At 43.2% G+C, this 17,944-nt stretch overlaps 5 protein-coding genes across 6 annotated transcripts; all 5 read right to left on the bottom strand.

Moving 5' to 3' along the window:
* Positions 1–1,510: 1,510 nt before the first annotated feature.
* LOC127769697 (uncharacterized) lies at positions 1,511–1,929 on the bottom strand. The gene has a single exon (XM_052295314.1). It carries the CDS (start codon positions 1,920–1,922, stop codon positions 1,563–1,565), a length of 360 nt encoding a protein of 119 aa, XP_052151274.1. The 5' UTR covers positions 1,923–1,929; the 3' UTR covers positions 1,511–1,562.
* Positions 1,930–6,896: 4,967 nt separating this feature from the next.
* On the bottom strand, positions 6,897–7,256 carry LOC127770931 (uncharacterized). The gene has a single exon (XM_052296700.1). The coding sequence runs from the start codon at positions 7,254–7,256 to the stop codon at positions 6,897–6,899; it is 360 nt and encodes a 119-aa protein (XP_052152660.1).
* A 2,391-nt stretch (positions 7,257–9,647) lies between these two features.
* Positions 9,648–11,641, bottom strand: LOC127772099 (uncharacterized). Its single transcript, XM_052298086.1, has one exon. The coding sequence runs from the start codon at positions 11,517–11,519 to the stop codon at positions 10,326–10,328; it is 1,194 nt and encodes a 397-aa protein (XP_052154046.1). The 5' UTR covers positions 11,520–11,641; the 3' UTR covers positions 9,648–10,325.
* Positions 11,582–15,513, bottom strand: LOC127770930 (putative disease resistance RPP13-like protein 1). Its single transcript, XM_052296699.1, has 5 exons — positions 15,381–15,513; positions 14,876–15,297; positions 14,267–14,558; positions 11,715–14,190; positions 11,582–11,620 (listed from the first exon to the last, which is right to left on the bottom strand). Exons 4-5 carry the CDS (start codon positions 14,112–14,114, stop codon positions 11,582–11,584), a joined length of 2,439 nt encoding a protein of 812 aa, XP_052152659.1. The 5' UTR covers positions 14,115–14,190; positions 14,267–14,558; positions 14,876–15,297; positions 15,381–15,513.
* Positions 15,514–15,950: 437 nt separating this feature from the next.
* Positions 15,951–17,544, bottom strand: LOC127772100 (uncharacterized). Of its 2 annotated transcripts, none has more exons than XM_052298087.1 (3): positions 17,167–17,544; positions 16,754–17,054; positions 15,951–16,654 (listed from the first exon to the last, which is right to left on the bottom strand). In XM_052298087.1, the coding sequence occupies exons 1-3, from the start codon at positions 17,468–17,470 to the stop codon at positions 16,507–16,509; spliced, it is 753 nt and encodes a 250-aa protein (XP_052154047.1). In that variant the 5' UTR covers positions 17,471–17,544; the 3' UTR covers positions 15,951–16,506. The 2 variants fall into 2 exon arrangements, with proteins under 2 accessions (XP_052154047.1, XP_052154048.1); XM_052298088.1 differs by having other exon boundaries at positions 15,951–16,252.
* Positions 17,545–17,944: the final 400 nt, after the last annotated feature.

Genomic DNA, 17,944 nt, shown 5'->3' with positions numbered 1-17,944 from the left:
CTCAGACTATGTTGCATCTCTCGAACAGAAAATCGCGGACGAACATGTTTTTCATTTTTCAAGCAAAGTTGCAGCGATCCACGATGACCTGTGCCACACCACAGCTCAACCGAAACCGAACCCGCGACCGCGAGATCGCGTTACGGGTTGTCGCGCGACCAGAGTAATCACTCGCCGAGAGCGTAGTGAGCAGTGCAGTGCCAACGCGCGCAAGCGGAAGAAATACAAAATGATAAACCCGAACGGCACGCATATACTCTATCGGTTTCCGGACGGATTTTCGGGTGGAATCCTCTGTACACGTTGGACTTACTGGTCCATTAATTATAAATTAGCACTTTCATCTCAACGACACCAAGGTCATCCTGTCTCAAAGCACGCAAAAGTGGCCCGATTGATACAGACATATGCTGAAAGCATCTGTAATTCCTAGTGCTCCTGTGTAAAGTAATCCAAGAGCTGAACCCAACCCGAACCCGAAACCGAGCCACTAGGTTTCTCTGAAAGCAAGAGAGACGCGCAAAGGGATCCACTGTTGGAAGAGGGCCCACCATGGAGAAATGCACCAACGTTTCAGCATGTGTGCGCTTTCTCCAGATTGACAACTAGGAGAAAGATAATCTGAATAACAAATCCACGCAGCCATGCATGGCGCAACCCGAACCCGGAACCGAACAACTCGGTTATTTTTGCCGGTACTGATACTTCTACGGCTAGTAACATACTAAATCTAAATCAGATCGTCTTTTTCGAACAGTAAAGACATGGCAGGATCCTGTTGTACCTGGCAAATGGCATTGGCCATTTTAATTGACAGACGTTTTAAGTTTGAGTTTTCTTCAATTTGATGTTTTTTTTTCTCTTCTGAATAAGAAATACTAAAATCGCAGCTGTAGTATGTTTTTTGAAACTTCAAATTATTTCCCAATCAATAGATTACATAGTTGTATTAAGATTATATTTTTTTTCTCCCTTCAAAAAAAAAGATTAGAATTTCTTTCTATGGCCCTCTTATATACATCGACCTGCTTCTGGGTGCTCTTTTGCTTGGGCTGGCTTTGCTTTCTGAACTTGAGATGAAAGGAGGTGCCTTTGCTCTGGAAAATGGAACTGCCAAACTGAATATTTTGCTTGGCAGCTTCTGCGACAATCTTTTAATATAACTTCTTGAAGCCTATCTGGGACTTGATAAAGTTCGGTTTCTGTATTATGCTTTGAAATTTACATGAGCTTGCAGGCCAGAAAGTGGTCGTTCCTTCAATTGAATAGTTGGTCACTCAGGCGCTCAGCCTTTGCCATTACTTTGAGAGGGAGAAACAAAATATTGGCGAAAACAGAGAGAAAAAATGGAAACAGAAGGGGAAAAAACACTCATATTCACACAAACATGGGAGTAACTACATCGTATATAAAAACCTAAATACCATAAACAAGGCATGATGAAACATGATGAATACAACATAGCAGCAAGAGATTAGCACATACAGACATACTCATACAACAGGGAAAACAGATATTGACACCTAGAAAGCAGAGTTTATCTAAGAAAACAGAGGGTGCAGCTATCTCATGAAGACGAAGCCTCCAAACGCAGCGACCAAGACGAGAGGCAGGATGGACACCCACAGGAACGTCTTGCCGACGGCGCGCCGCTCGGCGAGGTCGCCGGAAACGCAGAATCCGGCCGTCGCCTCCGCGAACCCGAATACCGCCACGAATCCGAGAATGCCGTAGTAGAGGTAGAAGGGCGCCTTGCCGTGGTGCTCAAACAAGCCACCGGGCGCCTTGAAGAAGGCGAGGAAGATCGCCGCGACGGCCTCGACGGCGCCGCCCGTTATCAGCGCCACCGGGAGCTTCTCCGCGTTGCGGTATGCGTCTGGGATCAGGGCCAAGATCCTGATGATGACCGCCATGAGCTCCATATCTCCAGCGTCGCGGCGGCAGGCCTCAGAGATCGAAGGTGTAGTATGTCGAGGGAAATGGAGGTTTCAGGGTGAGATTGGAGAATGGCTGGGAGCTGAATGTATTTATAAGGAGCAGCAACGACCCCGAAACCGAAACCGAGCAGCTCGCGGGTTGTAGCAGTGATTTTAAGGATTCGTCGTCACATGGACGCGTGCAGCTGGAGAAGATAACAGCAATAAACAACGTAGTGATAGTGGAGCGAAAGTACTCACTCTGCTTAAACATGTCACCCCTCCTTGAACCGAACCCGAAACCGAGCACTCGTCGGTTTTCCAACGTGACTGAACGCACAATTGTGACTTTGTGAGCTGGAGTGCTGGGCCGATGCCGTCAGCGCAAGTCCTTTTCAGACAATTTTAGTTCTTAGGCCCTAGCTCGGGCAGTCCCGTCCAATAATCCGATGATCCGAACCGAAACCGAAATGACTGCATCGTGCTATCGTCCCCTCAGCTACCAACCTCTGGGTCAAAAGGCATCGTGTCAGCGCGCGCATAATGGCCAAGCGGCAGCTGCGTGCGTGAGCTAATTCTAAGCCATCGTCGCGACGTCGCCTCGACCCGAACCCGGGCAGCTCGGTTTGCTCTGAACCGAGATCGACGCGCCGGACAAACACGCGGACGAATCACAAAAACTAGCTGGGTGGCCCGCGCAATTGCGCGGCTAACACCTAAATAAAATCATATAGTTTTTAAGTATGATTTTACTTAAAATTTATTAAATAGCCATCTCATTGTCTTAAAACCTTGAAAGACCAAACCTTATCATCCCCGTGTTTCTAATTATATAGTTTTTAAAAGTCACACCTGTTGATATCCCTTATGCCATCATTTTCTTTATTTGCTTGCTCGATCTACTATTATTTCTATTCATTCTCCTTGGAACCTTTAAAAATTGGATCTTATAGCTTTTTGAGTTTATTGTCATGTTGGGTTTCGTTTTTATAATTTCTAGATGTCCCGTCAAACGTTGCCATTATACTCCTCTACGACCTGTCCACTGTCTCTTCTCTCTATTGTCATTGAGATTTTAAAATTCGAACATAATTATCGTTTGGGTTCATTTTTGCTTTCTAGAAGTCCCACCAAACCATCAGTGGCTTTGCCATTGTACTCCTCTACAGCTCGCCCGTTGCCTCCTTCTTTATTGTCATTAAGATTTTAAAATTGAACATGATTATCATTTTTTTACTTTTTAGAAGTTCCAAACATATAAATATTGGAGCTTATAGTTTTTAGAGTTTATTGTCTTGTTGGGTTTTATTTTTTATAATTTTTAGAAGTCCCGTTAAACGATGCCACTGTGCTCCTCTACGGCCCGTCCGTCGCCATACTCTTTATTATCATTGTGATTCTAAAAATCGAACATAACTATCGTTGGAATTCATTTGTTATTTTCTAGAAGTCCCGTCAACCGTCGGCGACTCTACAACTATACTCCTATACGCCCGTCCGCTGCTTCTCCTTTTTATTATCATTGAAATTTTAAAAACCGAATATGATTATCAATGGGGTTTATTTTTTTTACTTTCTAGAAGTCCTGGCAATCGTGTTGCTCGTTTGCTTCACGGCCTGCCTATTGTCCCTCCTTTTAATCGTCATTAGGATTCTATTTGTTGTTTTATTAACAGTTTTTATATGTCGTATCAACCGCCACCACTCTACTTCTTTATAGGCCTGTTACTTAAGTTATCTCGTCATGTGTTTTTGATGGTCTTTTCTTTCAATAGTCTTTATTTTTATCACAAATTTTAGTTATTTATAAATTGTATTCCTAATTGAAATCTTATTTTTCTTTTTCTAATTTCAGAATTTAATTTTTTTCAAATTGTAATTAATACCGTATTGTGTTCTTTTAATATTTTTATTTTTTATTTTCAATTTTAGTTGTTTCAAAATTGTATTCCTACTTGAACTCTCTTTTAGTTTTTCTAATTTTGGATATTATTTTATTTTTTATTCTAAATTTTAATTAATCTAGTATTGGGTTCTTATATGAATTCTTCTTTTAATATTGCTTATTTTTAATTTCGAATTTCAGCTAATTTTAAATTGTATTCCTACTTGAACTCTTCTTTTATTTATTTTTTTTTCTAATTTCGGATATTATTTTTTTATTTCGAATTTTAATTAATCTCGTATTGGGTTCTTATATGAACTCTTCTTTCAATATACCTTATTTTTAATTCCAAATTTCAGATATTTAAAATTATATTCCTACTTGGAATATCCTTTTCTTTTATAATTTTTGATTTAATTTTATTTTTATTTCGAATTTTGATTAATCTCGTATTGGGTTTTTATATGGAAACTTATTTCAATATTCCTTATTTTTAATTCTGAGCTATTTTTAAATTATATTCCTACTTGGACTATCCTTTTCTTTTATAATTTTTGATTTGATTTTACTTTTATTTCTAATTTTGATTAATCTCGTATTGGATTCTTATATGGAAACTTCTTTCAATATTCCTTATTTTTAATTCCGAATTTCAGCTATTTTTAAATTTTATTCCTATTTGGACTCTCATTTTCTTTTCTATTTTTGGTTTTTATTTTATTTTTATCTCGAATTTTGATTAATCTCGTATTAGGTTCTTATATGGAAACTTATTTCAATATTGCTTATTTTTAATTCCGAATTTTAGCTATTTTTAAATTGTATTTCTACCTAGACTCTTTTTTTCTTTTTTTCTTTTTCTCCGATCAATGTGGGAATTTCTAGCCTCCACAATAAATATGGTGTCTCCTTTCAAAGCTGTTTTAATAATATAATACATGCTGCAAAGTGTCAGCTTCGCTTCAGTTGTGGAAGGCGGCGACAGTTGCGCTCTGCGCCTGTCCTTTTTGAGCCACGAAATCTTTATTTTTTAGAAATCACCGGGGGAAGAGCTTCCCTATATATTTTTTTCATCATATGGAACTAAATTAAAAGAGTTTATTTACATAGCTCAGGCAGCGTCACCACAGCTCAACCGAAACCGAACCCGCGAGATCACGTTTCGGGTTGTTGTGCGACCAGATTAATCGCTCGCGGAGAGCGAAGTGCAGCGAATTTTTTTTTTTAACTTTTTAATTTTTAATTTTATAAATAAACCCTTCCAAAACTTTAAAAATCTAAACCTTTTGTCCACGCTAGTCTAACGTGGTCAAAACAATGCTGACACATCACCTATAGCGAGCATGACAATCTTATCTTGCCACGCCCGTGAGAGCGGCGTAGCCAAATACCACTGTCACACCAATAAGACCGGTGTGACATTATTATTTTTTTCATATCAGTTTGGCTGGTGTAACTAAAAGGTTCAGATGTTTCGATTTTGAAAATAAGTTTTGGAATGATTTATTTTAAAAATTAAAAATTGAAAAAGTTTAAAACATAAAATATATCAAGTGCAGCAGTGCTGTGGAAGAATTACAAAATGATAAACGGAACCCGAACGACCACACATATATATCGGTTTCCCGATGGATTTGCGGGTGGAATCCTTTGCGCACGTTGGACTTGCTGATCCATAAAACCGACGACCATGAACCGAACAATAACGATAACAATCAGTAGCACTCTTTTTTAAAGCATGGCAATTAGCACTTTTATCACAAGTGGTGTTTGGTTGGAGGGACTAAAGTGGGGCTAAACTTTAGTCCCTCTCATAGAAACATAAGTTCCTATCATAGGGACTTATACTTTTGTGAGAGGGACTAAATTTAGTCCCTAGTTCCCAAACACCCCCTCTCAATGACCCCAGGTCTCTCTACGATGGAATCCACAGTCTGAAGAGGGCCCACCATGAAGAAATGGACAAACGTTTTGAGCTTATGCATGCTTTCTCCTGATTAATTACTAACGAGAAATATAAACCGAAACCCACGCAACCACGCATGGCACAACCCGAACCCGGAACCGAACAGCTCGGTTATTCTTCTTCGAACAGCAAAGTCATAGCATGATCCTGTGTTACTTGGCAAATGGCATTGGTCAGTAATAGGCAGCCAGTTTAAGTTTGAGTTTTCTTCAATTTGGCGTTTTTTTCTTCTGAATAAGGAAGATTAAAATCGCAACTGTAGTATTTTTCTTTTGAAATTTCAAATTATTTCCCAATCAATAGATTACATAGTTGTATTAGGATTATAATATTTTTGTATGGCCCTCTTTTATACATCTACCTGCTTCTGGGTGCTGGTTTGCTTGGTCTGGCTTTACTTTCTGAACTTTAGATTAAATATGTGCCTTTTCTATGGAAAATGGAACAGCCAAACTAAATCCTTTGCTTGGCAGATTCTGCTACAATCTTTTAGTCCACATGCCCATGTCATTTTTCCATATATTGCTATGTTTGAGAGGAGAGGAAAAGAGAAGATTAAGAAGATATGTAAAATGAGATAAGCCATTAGCACATAATTAATTAAATATTAATTAGTTTTAATTTGAAAAATAGATTAATATGATTTTTAAATAACTTTTTTATAGAAACTTTTTTTAATAAAAACTCACACATTTTAGCAGTTTGGGAAACACGCGCGAGAAAAGAGAATTTTTTTTTCCCTTTCAGCTGATCCATAAAATTTGCATGATGTGTTCGATTGGTGCAACATATGCTTTGAAACTTGCCTTGAAATGAATAGCTAGTTTCCCAGCGAAAAAAAATGAAAGCTGGTTACTCTGCTTCTGCCATTACTTCGAGAGGGAGAAGCAAAATATTGGCGAAAGCAGAGATGAAACAATGGAAGACAAGGAAAAACCGCACTCATATTCACACAATATGGGAGTATTTGCATCGTATACAAACCGAGGAAACATAGATCTCATACAACTGAACAGAGAAAACAGAGACTACAGCACATACTCATACAACAGAGGAGCAAGACATCAACACATACATACTGACACAACAGAGAAAACAGAGATCATCTAAAAAACCAGAGGGTGCAGAGCTATCCCATGAAGACGAATCCTCCAAGAGCCGTCACCAAGACGAGAGGCAAGATTCCCACCCACAGGATCGTCTTGCCGACGACACGCCGGCCGTTGAGATCGCCGGAAACCCAGAACCCAGCCCACGCCTCGGCGAAGCCGAAGATGGCCACGCCTCCTATAATGCCGTAGTAGAGGTAGAAGGGCGCCTTGCCGTGGTGCAGAAATATGCCTCCGGGCGCCTTGAACGCGGCGAGAAAGATGGCCGCCGCGGCCTCCACGACGCCGCAGGAAATCATCGCCGCCGGCAGCTTCTCCGCGTTGCGGCATGCGTCGGAGATCAGGGCCAAGATCCTGACGATGACCGCCATGAGCTCCATCTCCAGCGTCGCGGTGGCAGGCCTCAGAGATCGAAGGTGTAGTATGTCGAGGAGGGAAATGGAGGTTTCAGGGTGAGCTTGGAGAATGGGTGAGAGATGAGTGAGTTCATGCGCGTGTCTGTATTTATAAGAAGGAGCAGCAACGACGACGACGACCGCAATTGTCAAGAAGCAAGAAATCGAAACCGAAACCGAAACCGAGCAGCTCGCGGGTTGTAGCAGTGATATGAAGGATTCATCATCGCCACATGCACGCATGCAGCTGGTCAAGATAACGATAAACAACGTAGTGATACTGTGATAGTGGAGTGAAAGTATTCACTTTGCTCAAACATGTCGCCCTTCTCTAACCATGTACTGGAACCCGTGGAACCGAACCCGAACCGAGCACTGTTCGGTTTATCCGACGCGAATGAACGCAGAGTTGTGAGCTGGAGTGGTGGACCGACGCCGTCAGCGCATGTCCTTTTCAGACAAATTTAATTCATAGGCTAGCCCAACAATCCGAGGATCCGAACCGAAACCGAAACGGCTGCATACTGGTAATGCATCTTTTCCTCAGCTACCAACCTCTTCTGGTTCTGGATCGAAAGGCATCGTGTCAGCGCGCGCAAAAAGCAAAATGGCCAAGCGGCAGCTGCGTGCGTGAGCTGATTCTAAGCCATCGTCGCCTCGACCCAAATCCGAACCCGTGCAACTCGGTTTGCTCTGAACCGAAAGCGATGCGCCGCCGCGCCAGAGAAACACACGGACGAATCACAAGATGCTGCTAGAAGTCGTGGAAAGCGGGGACATTTGAGTTGCCCCCATTCTTTGGTGAGCCGCGAAATTTCGTACATATGCTGCGTAACCAAGTGGCTAGACAGTCATGTTTTGGCAAGATCATTAATTTTGATTTTTTTTTAATTTTTAATATGTTATTTTAATCTTATTATTGTTATATAGTTTAGTTATGGTAAAATTCACTGTGGGCATTCGCTTAGATTTTTTTTTTAGAAAATCATTAGCTGCAATTAAGAGTCCGACTTTCATCTCAAATTAGCATGTGGAGTTTTTTAAAAGAGATTTCTTGTACAATCCTTTTGTATTTCCAAAAGCAAACGAGCTTAAAATCCAACTCAAACATGTCTATGTATTTTCAAAAACGAACGATCTTAAAAACCGATTTAAACACGGATGACGTACCAAAATACAGACAAAAACACCTTAAATTTTTATAATAGTAGAGATAGAGATTTATTAAAATATTTAGAATAAATTTTTTTTATAAATATACGCCCCTACCGTCCTTTAGTAGAAAACACCCTCTCAAAAGGTATTTTTTATGATGTGACACACATTCGTTGGTGTGTTGTAACGGTCGCACGGAGGAATGCTGGTCATTTTACAGGCAGCCTAGGCAACAAGAGGGCTGCCTGTAAAATAGTGACCTATGATATTTTGTAGGCGCTTCCCTTGTAGCTCCATAGGAGGGTGATAAGGGAGCTGCCTATAAAAAAAGCCCCAGATATTTTGCAGGCGGCCCCCTTCACCTTTTTGGAAAGACGGTAAAAGGGTTGTCCGCAAAATGACATACCACCTTCTATATGGTCGTTAGCATATGTCAATGGCCGTGTGCCACGTCATAAAAAAGGTCCACTAAAAGACGGTAGAGGTGCATATTTGTAAAACTTTAAAATAAAAAAGTTGTAAATATTTTAATAATAAATAAATAAAATTTAAAAAAATCCGAGTTTTGCATGGTATTTTCCGACAGGGCCCATCTTGTTACCAGGCCATCCCATTCGGAAGGCCGGCAGCGGAGGCCTAGTGCAAGGCCCGCTCGATGTCGGAGTGCCTAGCGGGCGAGATGGGCCAAGTCCTCGCTCTCGTCTATCCATCTCTCCGCATCGACAAGACGGCTAGTCGCCGGAAGCCCGGAACAGAGACGGGACCTCCCCCGCCACCGCATCGCCGCCTGGCCCCGCCACCGCCCGCCGGCGAGGATCCAGGCGGCGATGCGGCAGCGGTGCGAGCGGGATCCTGCCGAGGCTTCGGAACGACAAGCCGGAGCATCCGAGCATCTGGTTCAACAGCCTGCCCTCAGTGGAAGTCGTGCGCATGGGGAAGGCGAACCTCAGGTAATCTGACAAGGTTTAGACTTCTACTAGTAAATCTGCGACGCTGTTCATCTTCCTGAGATATCAAGTTCACCAAAAAAAACAAAAACTTGTGCATTGCGGATATTTCTGGCTTAGTACAACAGAAGTCATAGTATAGGTTCATAGCGCAGAATTACAGATTAAAATACGAAACACCGTAACAATACATGATTACAAAAAAAACAACATTAGGATGGGGTTCTAAGGTGAGACAATGCTAGTGCAGAGTTTGGCACGTGAAAACCAATATCTGATACTTCTGGCTTCTCTGTAATGAACCACATGATTGGCCTTTTCGCCAGGTTAACCAAAGCTAGCTAGCTCTGCGATAATTAATCCACAGGAGAACACAGGGACGCCAAGAAGTTAGAACACTTCTATCGACGAGTGATACTCATAGACCGGATAATTAGGGTATTGGGGTACGTTGGAACGAGGATCTACGTAATACGACATCAAGCAAACAGAAGACAAAGATTATACTAGTTCAGGCCCCTGTCAGGTAATAGCCCTAATCCAGTTTATATGGGATTGATGATGGAAAATCACAGATTACAATGGAGGTAGACGAAATCGATGGTATCGATGAGATCGTAGTCGATGTATTCAACAAGACCTCCCGGTGACTTGGCTCCGCGTACTCTGGCTTTGTAGGCTGTGTGGGTGTGTTGGCGATAAGATTCGATGCCTTGCGACCCTTTCTGGGGGTCCCTTTTATACCGTGGATCATCTTGACCTCCAAGTAAAGAAGCTTGTAGTTATATGGTACTCCAATTCAAAGCGGTCACTGCGGTAGTGATAGGTATAGCAGCTTGAACGCCTGAACACAGAATGCTTAGTTCAATACTGACACTAAGCACACGTCAAGTCTGAAGATAGCATGATGGAAGATAGAACTATTCCATCATGTTATCAAGCCATCCAGTAATCAATTCACATATTTCTGATTGATTTTGACCTTCAGCTTGCTTGGAAGCATTCTGCACTGGTCATTTAGCTCTTCACTGCAATCATTGATATCCAGTTCTTCTAGAGAAGGTGGGAGGCCCTTTTCAGGCAGCCTCGAGATGTCCTTACAACTATAGATCGCCAACCTCTTGAGTGAGGGAAAGCTGTACAGATCAACGGGAAAATCTCTGAGATTGTGGCAACCCGAAAATGAGAGCTCTTGCAGGGATGTAAGGAGCTGAAGCGCGATGTCTTGCTCATCTGTTTGTCTCACCAATTCCCAGTTGCAATAGAAAAGCTTTAGGCGTTGGAGGGAAGTGAGGTGCTTGCAGAAAGATGTGGTAAGGACAGAAGGGTCATCAATCTGGAGCCTTTCCAGTCGAGGCAAAAGCTCCTGGACCTGCTCTAATGAACTCCGCAACCATTGTGGCAAGATGGGACATCCCCATATAATCAAATTCTTGAGGCCTCGCAGGGATTGCAAGCCCTCTAGTGTGGAAAGCGATTCACAGTTTGCAATCTCCAACTCTTCGAGTGCCGTGCAGGATTGCAACTGTAGAGATTTTAAACTTAAAGTCTCCATCACAGAAAATTTTTTGAGGCGGTTGGGGTTCCTTAGAAAACCAGGCACCAGTTCTTCTGGTAAATCATAACCTTTGAGCTCCAGTACTTCAAGTGATAGTGGGATGAGGTTTATGTTCTTCCGCTCATCGTATCCATTACCATGCACCAAGGACGAGAGTAGCTTGGCGCCATTCGTAATTCGTAGACTCTCAAGGGAGGTGAGTTTAGCGAAACCTTCATCGTTCCCATTATATGTTAGACCAGGGCAGTCACAAATATTTATGTGCTTCAGAGAGGAGATGAGATTTGACGGAATGCGGACAAGTCCATCTCGAGCTGAGCTTGTTGGCGAGTCACCTTGATGTCCTAATGACAAGGTTTCTGGAGTTGACATAAGATTTGGTTGACTGCTTTCTTCCTCTCCTATCGATAGCCCTGTTATCTGCTCACACTCATATAATTCTAAGTCCTGTAAGGCCTGCGCATATTGCAGTATCAAAGATAGCCATTTCCCCATTATTCCACAGGCAGCAATAGAGAGACATTCAAGAGATGGGAGGGCATTGTGATATGTAGCTGCCATGTTCTCACGTACAAGCTCTGGTGGCATATTGGAAGAGAAAAGTTTTGGGCAGCCGCGTATATCCAAAGTCCTCAAATATATGAATTGCCTCAAACCTTGCAATGAAATGGACGTGAGATTTTGGCAACCTGCTATTACCAATTCAGTTAGGAACCTCAGGTTATGGAATGACAATACTTTGTCGTCTAGCGTTATCAGCTGATCAGAAGGCTCATCAATAACCGAAGGATCATAAGAATCATTCTGAACCCCGATTCTTAATATTCCTCTGGACCACTCAACCGTTGGAAGTGTTGAAACTCCGGTGATGGATAATTTTGAAACATTAGTTGAAGGCGGCAGAGGATTGTGGACATGCAAATGGGGACATTTATGGATGACAAGCTTGCTAAGACGGAACAACCAAGATGGCTGCTCGATTTTAAATTGCTGGCAGTTATCAAACAACGGAAAGACCTCCAGTGCAGGGCACGTCTTAATCATGAGAACCCTTAAATTGTCGTTCAAGTTCCTGATTGAAGTGCAGAAGCATCTCTTCAACTTTGGCATTTTAATCAACACAAGCTCCTCCAGTGAACAAATTGAAACTTCTACAGCATTGCTCATTCTGATCAATACAAGCTTCTTAAGTAAACATAGCCTTTCCAGAGAAAGTATTTGCCATTTTCCACAATTTTCTAGATAAAGTGTTTGCAGAGATGTAAGTGAAGTTGCAAGACAAGTTGGGGAGGTAACTCCATTATGCTTGAGGCTATGATGTGGTTCAAGACCATAAATTACCTCATTTAATATTATGTCTGTAAAATATTCTGAACTTGGGGAACCGTTGCTATCACTCGATGGCAGTTCCTCCCCTTCTGTTTCCATGTCCATAGAAGGTTCAGAACTCATATCACTGTCGTATCCATTTACATAGCTCACATTACTGACATATTCATCGAGAGTTATACATGAGCCAATATCTAGTACTTGAAGATGGTAACACTTGTCGAGAGCTTGGGGCAAAGCTTCTTCGCACTCTTCGTTCTCAAGTCTCAGATACCGGAGATGTATATAATTTACCAGATTGGAAAGAAAAGAATCAAAATTAGCATATGTCGAACTCATCTGCAACAGTCGCAAATGCTGTGCCTCCTTGAAAACATTTTGGAAAGATTGGAAGAATAGAGAGTCATGTTGCCCAATTAACACCAATGTCCTCAACTTACTCCTTGACATAACTTTCAGCAATCTTTTCTCAAATTCTTCATTACGAGATATGTTTCCATGTGGATCCTCAGAGTACGCAGAGTCAGTTACAATTGACAAATGGCGTACACTTGGCGCTAATTTTTCACACTCTGATCCATCTATAGTTGCACATTCAGTTTTTGAAACCATTCGTGCTAAATCATGCATAAGATCTTGCAGAACAATATCTTCTGATGAAGCCCACATACTTTCAATTTGCTGAAGGAAACCAGAGTTCACCAATTCAGCTAGATATTCCCGTCCTTTCTGCTCCAAATTCTCACTGGATTTTTCCACAAACCCTTGAGCAATCCATATTTGTATCAATTGTGCTTCACTAAAAGAGTAACCTTTGGGGAAAAGAGAACAATAAGAGAAACATTGCTGTAAGTGGCTGGGTAGATGATCATAACTGAACTTCAATGCATGCATAATACCATCAGTATGCTGCAGAGATTGCCATTCTTTGTTCTCTATAATGCTGCTCCAATGATCTACGGTAAGATTCCTTCGTAATAGGGAGCCCACAGTTTTTGCCGCCAATGGGCTGCCTTTTAGCTCCTTAGCTATTTTCCTCCCAAGATTCTGTAAAATTGGATTATTGTCGTGTTTGTCACTACCAAAAGCATATGCTTTCAATAGTGACCATATGTCATCATCTTTCAGACCTTCCAAATTAATTGATCCTACCGTTCCACAAAGCTTGGCAGTAGTGTGTTTTCGAGTTGTCACAATGATCATAGTGTTACCTATCACTTTTTCCTGTGACAGATTAACATGATTAGCTCTTATAGGAGCCAGTAGTTTGTTCCAACAGTCAGTAGTGACATCCCAGACATCATCCAAAACAATTAGGAACTTCTTAGATTTCATGTGTTTCTCAAGATCCTGCTGAAGCATAATAAAGTTGCTTATTCCTTGATAACTCTGGTTGGAGACATACTCTAAAATCTCCCTTGTGATCCTAACCACATCAAATTTATCAGATACATGGACCCATATCTTCTTGATCTCATACTGATTTCCGATTTCCGGATCATTGTAGACACGTTGGGTCAGAGTGGTTTTCCCTATCCCTCCGATGCCTACAATCGGCAGGACGGTTATACCATTGGATTTATTTCTCATGATCAGATTTTTTATGGATTCCATGTCTGCATCCCTGACATATATTTTGGGCTCAAGAAGATAAGACGATGTAGTTGCATTTGTGGCCGGAGGTGTACTCTGACGACTCTGATATGAACTTGCAGATCCGCATAGCCTCATAACCTCATTCATGGCCTCTTGTAACTGATAAGTCATATGTTGGATCGTGTTGGAAAGTTCAGTCTTGTTCCAAGGGTGCGTACTAGCAGCCACGTTATCTGCTGATGCACCCTCGGCTCTCATCCTTTTTCTGCCGACTGAATTACCAGCTGCAGATGAATTTGCTCCACCCTCGCTGGCACTACAAGAAGAACATGATCTGTGTTTTAGGAGAAGTATTTGTGTTTTCAGTAATTGATTAATTCGAGTTTTTTTTTAAGTACTACTACTACTACCTCGGAGGGTTTGGCGGTTGATCAGTTGCTCCACGTGTCCTTTTACATTTGCCACTTTTGCGGTGATTATGCAAAACCGAAGTCCCATTGTCGGAGCCGCACTTGACCACCGTGCCACAGCCGACACACTTGGCTTTCGCATTATTTTCCACGATCTCAAAGTGCTGCCATATCCCGGACCGTCTTTTGCCACCGCTGCCACTCGCTTCACCAACTTTGTCCCTCCGAGGTATCTCTGTTTGCTCTGCTCCATGCCCATCCGCGCTTTCATCAGGGTCGCCGTGTCATGCATCTGAACCAAAAAACAAACTATGCCATGTAAAAGAGGAAGGGATCTGGAAATCAACGTAAGCCGTGGTACATGGTGTTAGAAGTATAAATATATCGGTTAGAGATAATAGTTAAATACAAATTATAAAGATAAAATGTAATTCTAGAGTTCTATAGTCCTAGAGATAGAATACTAGAGATAATTTTACTTTTGTATTATACTCTAAGTCTCTGTCTCCTATACACTCCTATATATAACCCCATGGGTGAGTCGATGTAATACAATACAACAATTAGATTTTCTGCAATGGATGCGTACGTCTTGCATAAATGCTTTACCTCCTCGTTGGACCTGATGCTGGAGCCTGTGGTAGTCGAGCTCGTCGATCGCGTCGTCGGCGTCGTAGAGCAGCTCCCTGAGACGACGGAGCGATCGGGCCAGCGACCTGTTCCCGATCGCCCTCCCCTTCACGGCAGCGACCACCCCATCCACCCTCTCGATCTCAGCCCGTAGCTTCTCAGTGTCAGCGGCGAGCCCAATCTGACGAATCCACTCACCAAGCTTATCGGCGTCCAGGTTGTCGAGGATGGTCTCCGCCAGCCACCCGATCCCGCCCTCCAGCAAACCGGCTTCCACCTCCTCCATCAGACGCGGCAGCCGGCAGAACAGAAGCAGTTCCTCGATCGGCGATCGCCGATGGCGTGACCGCGTGAGCACGACAAGAGGATGGGGAAAGCGGACTAGCAGGTGTAGTGGAAGTCTGGAAGACAGGATGATGAGTAAAAGTGAGCTACCACTACTAGCGAGGAATTAAGTACGGAGTAGAAGGAGAGGACAGATTACTTTGGGAGTAGCTAGCAGACTAGCAATGTTCATCAGCTAATCGGTTCGCAGAATCGCAGAGACGACGCGCTAGGCGCTAGCTGACCCCGGTGACTACCGACTTTGACGGAGGAGTCGTCCTCTTCTGTCTGATGGGCTAGTCCAGTTAGGTCGGTGATGGGCAAGCCCAGATAATAGAATTGTCCTTTGTCAGGCCCAACCGTCCAAAAGGAGCAACGCAACGCTTGAGCGATACTGGCGACGCCGCGACGGTAAGCACAAGACACAGAGGATCGGGGGGTTTTCGGGGAGAAGGCAAGCAGAAGAGCAATATACAATGGGTTAGTTTCTTCATTCCAAAATATAAGATATTTTAGGTGGATATGACACATCCTAATACTACAAATCACTTGAGTATTAAGTGGATATGTCATATTCATTCAAAATCACTTAAATTTTAGGACGAATGAAGTAGTTGCTACTTTAGGAAGCTCCACGGAAGCTGGAAGGTGAGCACTCGTGGCACAGTGGATATTTTTTTTGGGCTTCAAGTTGTTTGAGCCGATGTAATAAGTTCACTTCGACTCCCTCAAACATGAGTATGTCCAATCTAATTCATACTCCATCTGTCCTACAATATAAGGGATTTCGAAGTAATTCTGAATCACAGTACCGGATATCTTGATATCTAAATTATTAAAACCGGTGCAATTTGCCTCCCTTGGCTGTTTTGGAAAGTGGTTTTTGTTGACGTGGTGCTTTAACTTGGTCCAACCTGTTGAGTTGTCCTATGAGGCCCACCCATCAGTGACTAACCGACTCTTCTCTTCCTTCCGTTACCCCTCCTAGCACTGGCCGATAGGGCATCCATCCATGACACGTGGCAAGTGAGGCTGCAGCAGAAAGCGCTATGAATCGGACGTCTGATTTTTTTCAAAATATCGGACGGTGTTGCAGCACATGTAGACAAATGTTTCACTGACCAATAAAAATTGTTTCAACAGGGAATGCTTCAGTTGTTTGTATCTTAGAGAGAAATGTTTCATCACTCGAGAAAATGTTTCATCTATCGGGTTAAAACGTTTTTACTAAATGCAACACTTGAAAACTACTGATTGCAACACAAAGACAACAATATGTGCAACATCTAATAAAAAACACAATGAAACATCATTCCACAACAACATGCAACAAAAGCAAATAATGGATTGAGTTTACTGCCGGTTCTCATCCTTTTTCTGCCGACGGAACTACCAGTTGCAGTAGAATTACCATTTACTGCACCCTCGCTGGCACTACAAGAAGAACTTGATCTTTGTTTTAGAGAAGTATCAAGTATAATTGAGTTTCCGTAATGGATTGCTGTTTATACTTAAAAAAAAAGTTAGTACTACCTTAGAAAGTTTGACGGTTGATCAGTTGCTCCACGTTTCCTTTTACATTTGCCACTGTTGCGGTGATTGTGCAGTACCGAAGTCCCATTGTCGGAGCCGCACTTGACCACCGTGCCACAGTCGACACACTTGGCTTTCGCAGGCTTTCCGTTTTTCTCTTCCACGATCTCAAAGTGCTGCCATACCCCAGACCGTCTTGTGCCAGCGCAGCCACTGGCTTCACCTTCACCAGCGTTTCCCCACGGTCTCTCTGTTTGCTCTGCTCCTCCTCCATGCCCATCCGCGCTTTCAGGACATGCATCTGAACCAAGAGTAAGCGTATGCAATGGAAAGAAGGAACCTGGAAATCAGCGTATGACATGCTGCATACTGTATAGAACACCTTGGATGCATCTTGCAAATACACGCTTTACCTCCTTGGACCTGCTGCTGTAGCCTGAAGTAGTCGAGCTCGTCGACGGCGTCATCGGCGTCGTAGAGCAACTCCCTGACACGACCGAGGGATCGGAACAGAGGCTTGTTCCTGATCGCCCTCCCCTTCGCAGCAGCTACCACCGCCTCCACCATCTCGATCTCAGACCTGAGCTTCTTCGTGTCATCGGCGAGCCCAACCTGGTGAATCCAGTCATCCAGCTTGTCGGCGTCCAGGTTCTCCAGGATGGTCTCCGCCAGCCACCCGATCCCACCCTCCAGCAAACCGGCTTCCACCTCCTCCATCAGATGCGGCAGAACGGCAGCAGCTCCTCCGTTGTCGCCAATGGCGTGACCGCGTGAGAAGGAGAAGAGGATGGGGAAAGCAGACTAGCGGGTGTAGTGGAAGACGTACAGGATGCTGAGTAAAAGGAAGCTACCACTACACTAGGCATCAAGTGGAAGGGGAGAACAGAACAGATTCCAGGAGATGAAACACTCTGAGAGCGGCAGTGTTCGTGGGACTAATCCGTTGGCGGCGACGCACTAGCTGACTCCAACTTTTGCGGGAGCTAGCGATGAAGTGTGGTGCTTGCGGAGCTTGAGCTCAAGCCGCGAAGGTTAGCAAGTCCCCAAGTCGCCTCATCAACCTCCCCCGCTTTGCTGTGCCTGAGAACACCGGTGCCCTGTGGTGGTGCAACCGGATCTAGCCATTCGAGATGGTCAACTACTAGGTAGCGAAGGCGGTGACTGTCGTCATCCAGCGTGAACGACACCGAG

Source organism: Oryza glaberrima, chromosome 4 (genome assembly GCF_000147395.1).
Source record: "Oryza glaberrima chromosome 4, OglaRS2, whole genome shotgun sequence".
NCBI classification, from domain to species: Eukaryota; Viridiplantae; Streptophyta; class Magnoliopsida; order Poales; family Poaceae; genus Oryza; species Oryza glaberrima.
The sequence above is the reverse complement of the archived record's forward strand: the minus strand, read 5'-3'. Positions and strand labels throughout refer to the sequence as shown.

Excerpts from the sequence above, each read along its gene's own strand:
- LOC127769697 (XM_052295314.1), bottom strand. The coding sequence starts at position 1,922 with ATGGAGCTCATGGCGGTCATCATCAGGATCTTGGCCCTGATCCCAGAC.
- LOC127770931 (XM_052296700.1), bottom strand. The coding sequence starts at position 7,256 with ATGGAGCTCATGGCGGTCATCGTCAGGATCTTGGCCCTGATCTCCGAC.
- LOC127772099 (XM_052298086.1), bottom strand. The coding sequence starts at position 11,519 with ATGCCACCAGAGCTTGTACGTGAGAACATGGCAGCTACATATCACAAT.
- LOC127770930 (XM_052296699.1), bottom strand. The coding sequence starts at position 14,114 with ATGAGAGCCGAGGGTGCATCAGCAGATAACGTGGCTGCTAGTACGCAC. Across the intron at positions 11,621-11,714 it reads ATGATTCTTATGATCCTTCG|GTTGCCAAAATCTCACGTCC; the intron begins GTTATTGATGAG and ends TGGTAATAGCAG.
- LOC127772100 (XM_052298087.1), bottom strand. The coding sequence starts at position 17,470 with ATGGAGGAGGTGGAAGCCGGTTTGCTGGAGGGTGGGATCGGGTGGCTG. Across the intron at positions 17,055-17,166 it reads ACAGCAGCAGGTCCAAGGAG|ATGCATGTCCTGAAAGCGCG; the intron begins GTAAAGCGTGTA and ends CTCTTGGTTCAG. Across the intron at positions 16,655-16,753 it reads CAACCGTCAAACTTTCTAAG|TGCCAGCGAGGGTGCAGTAA; the intron begins GTAGTACTAACT and ends TTCTTCTTGTAG.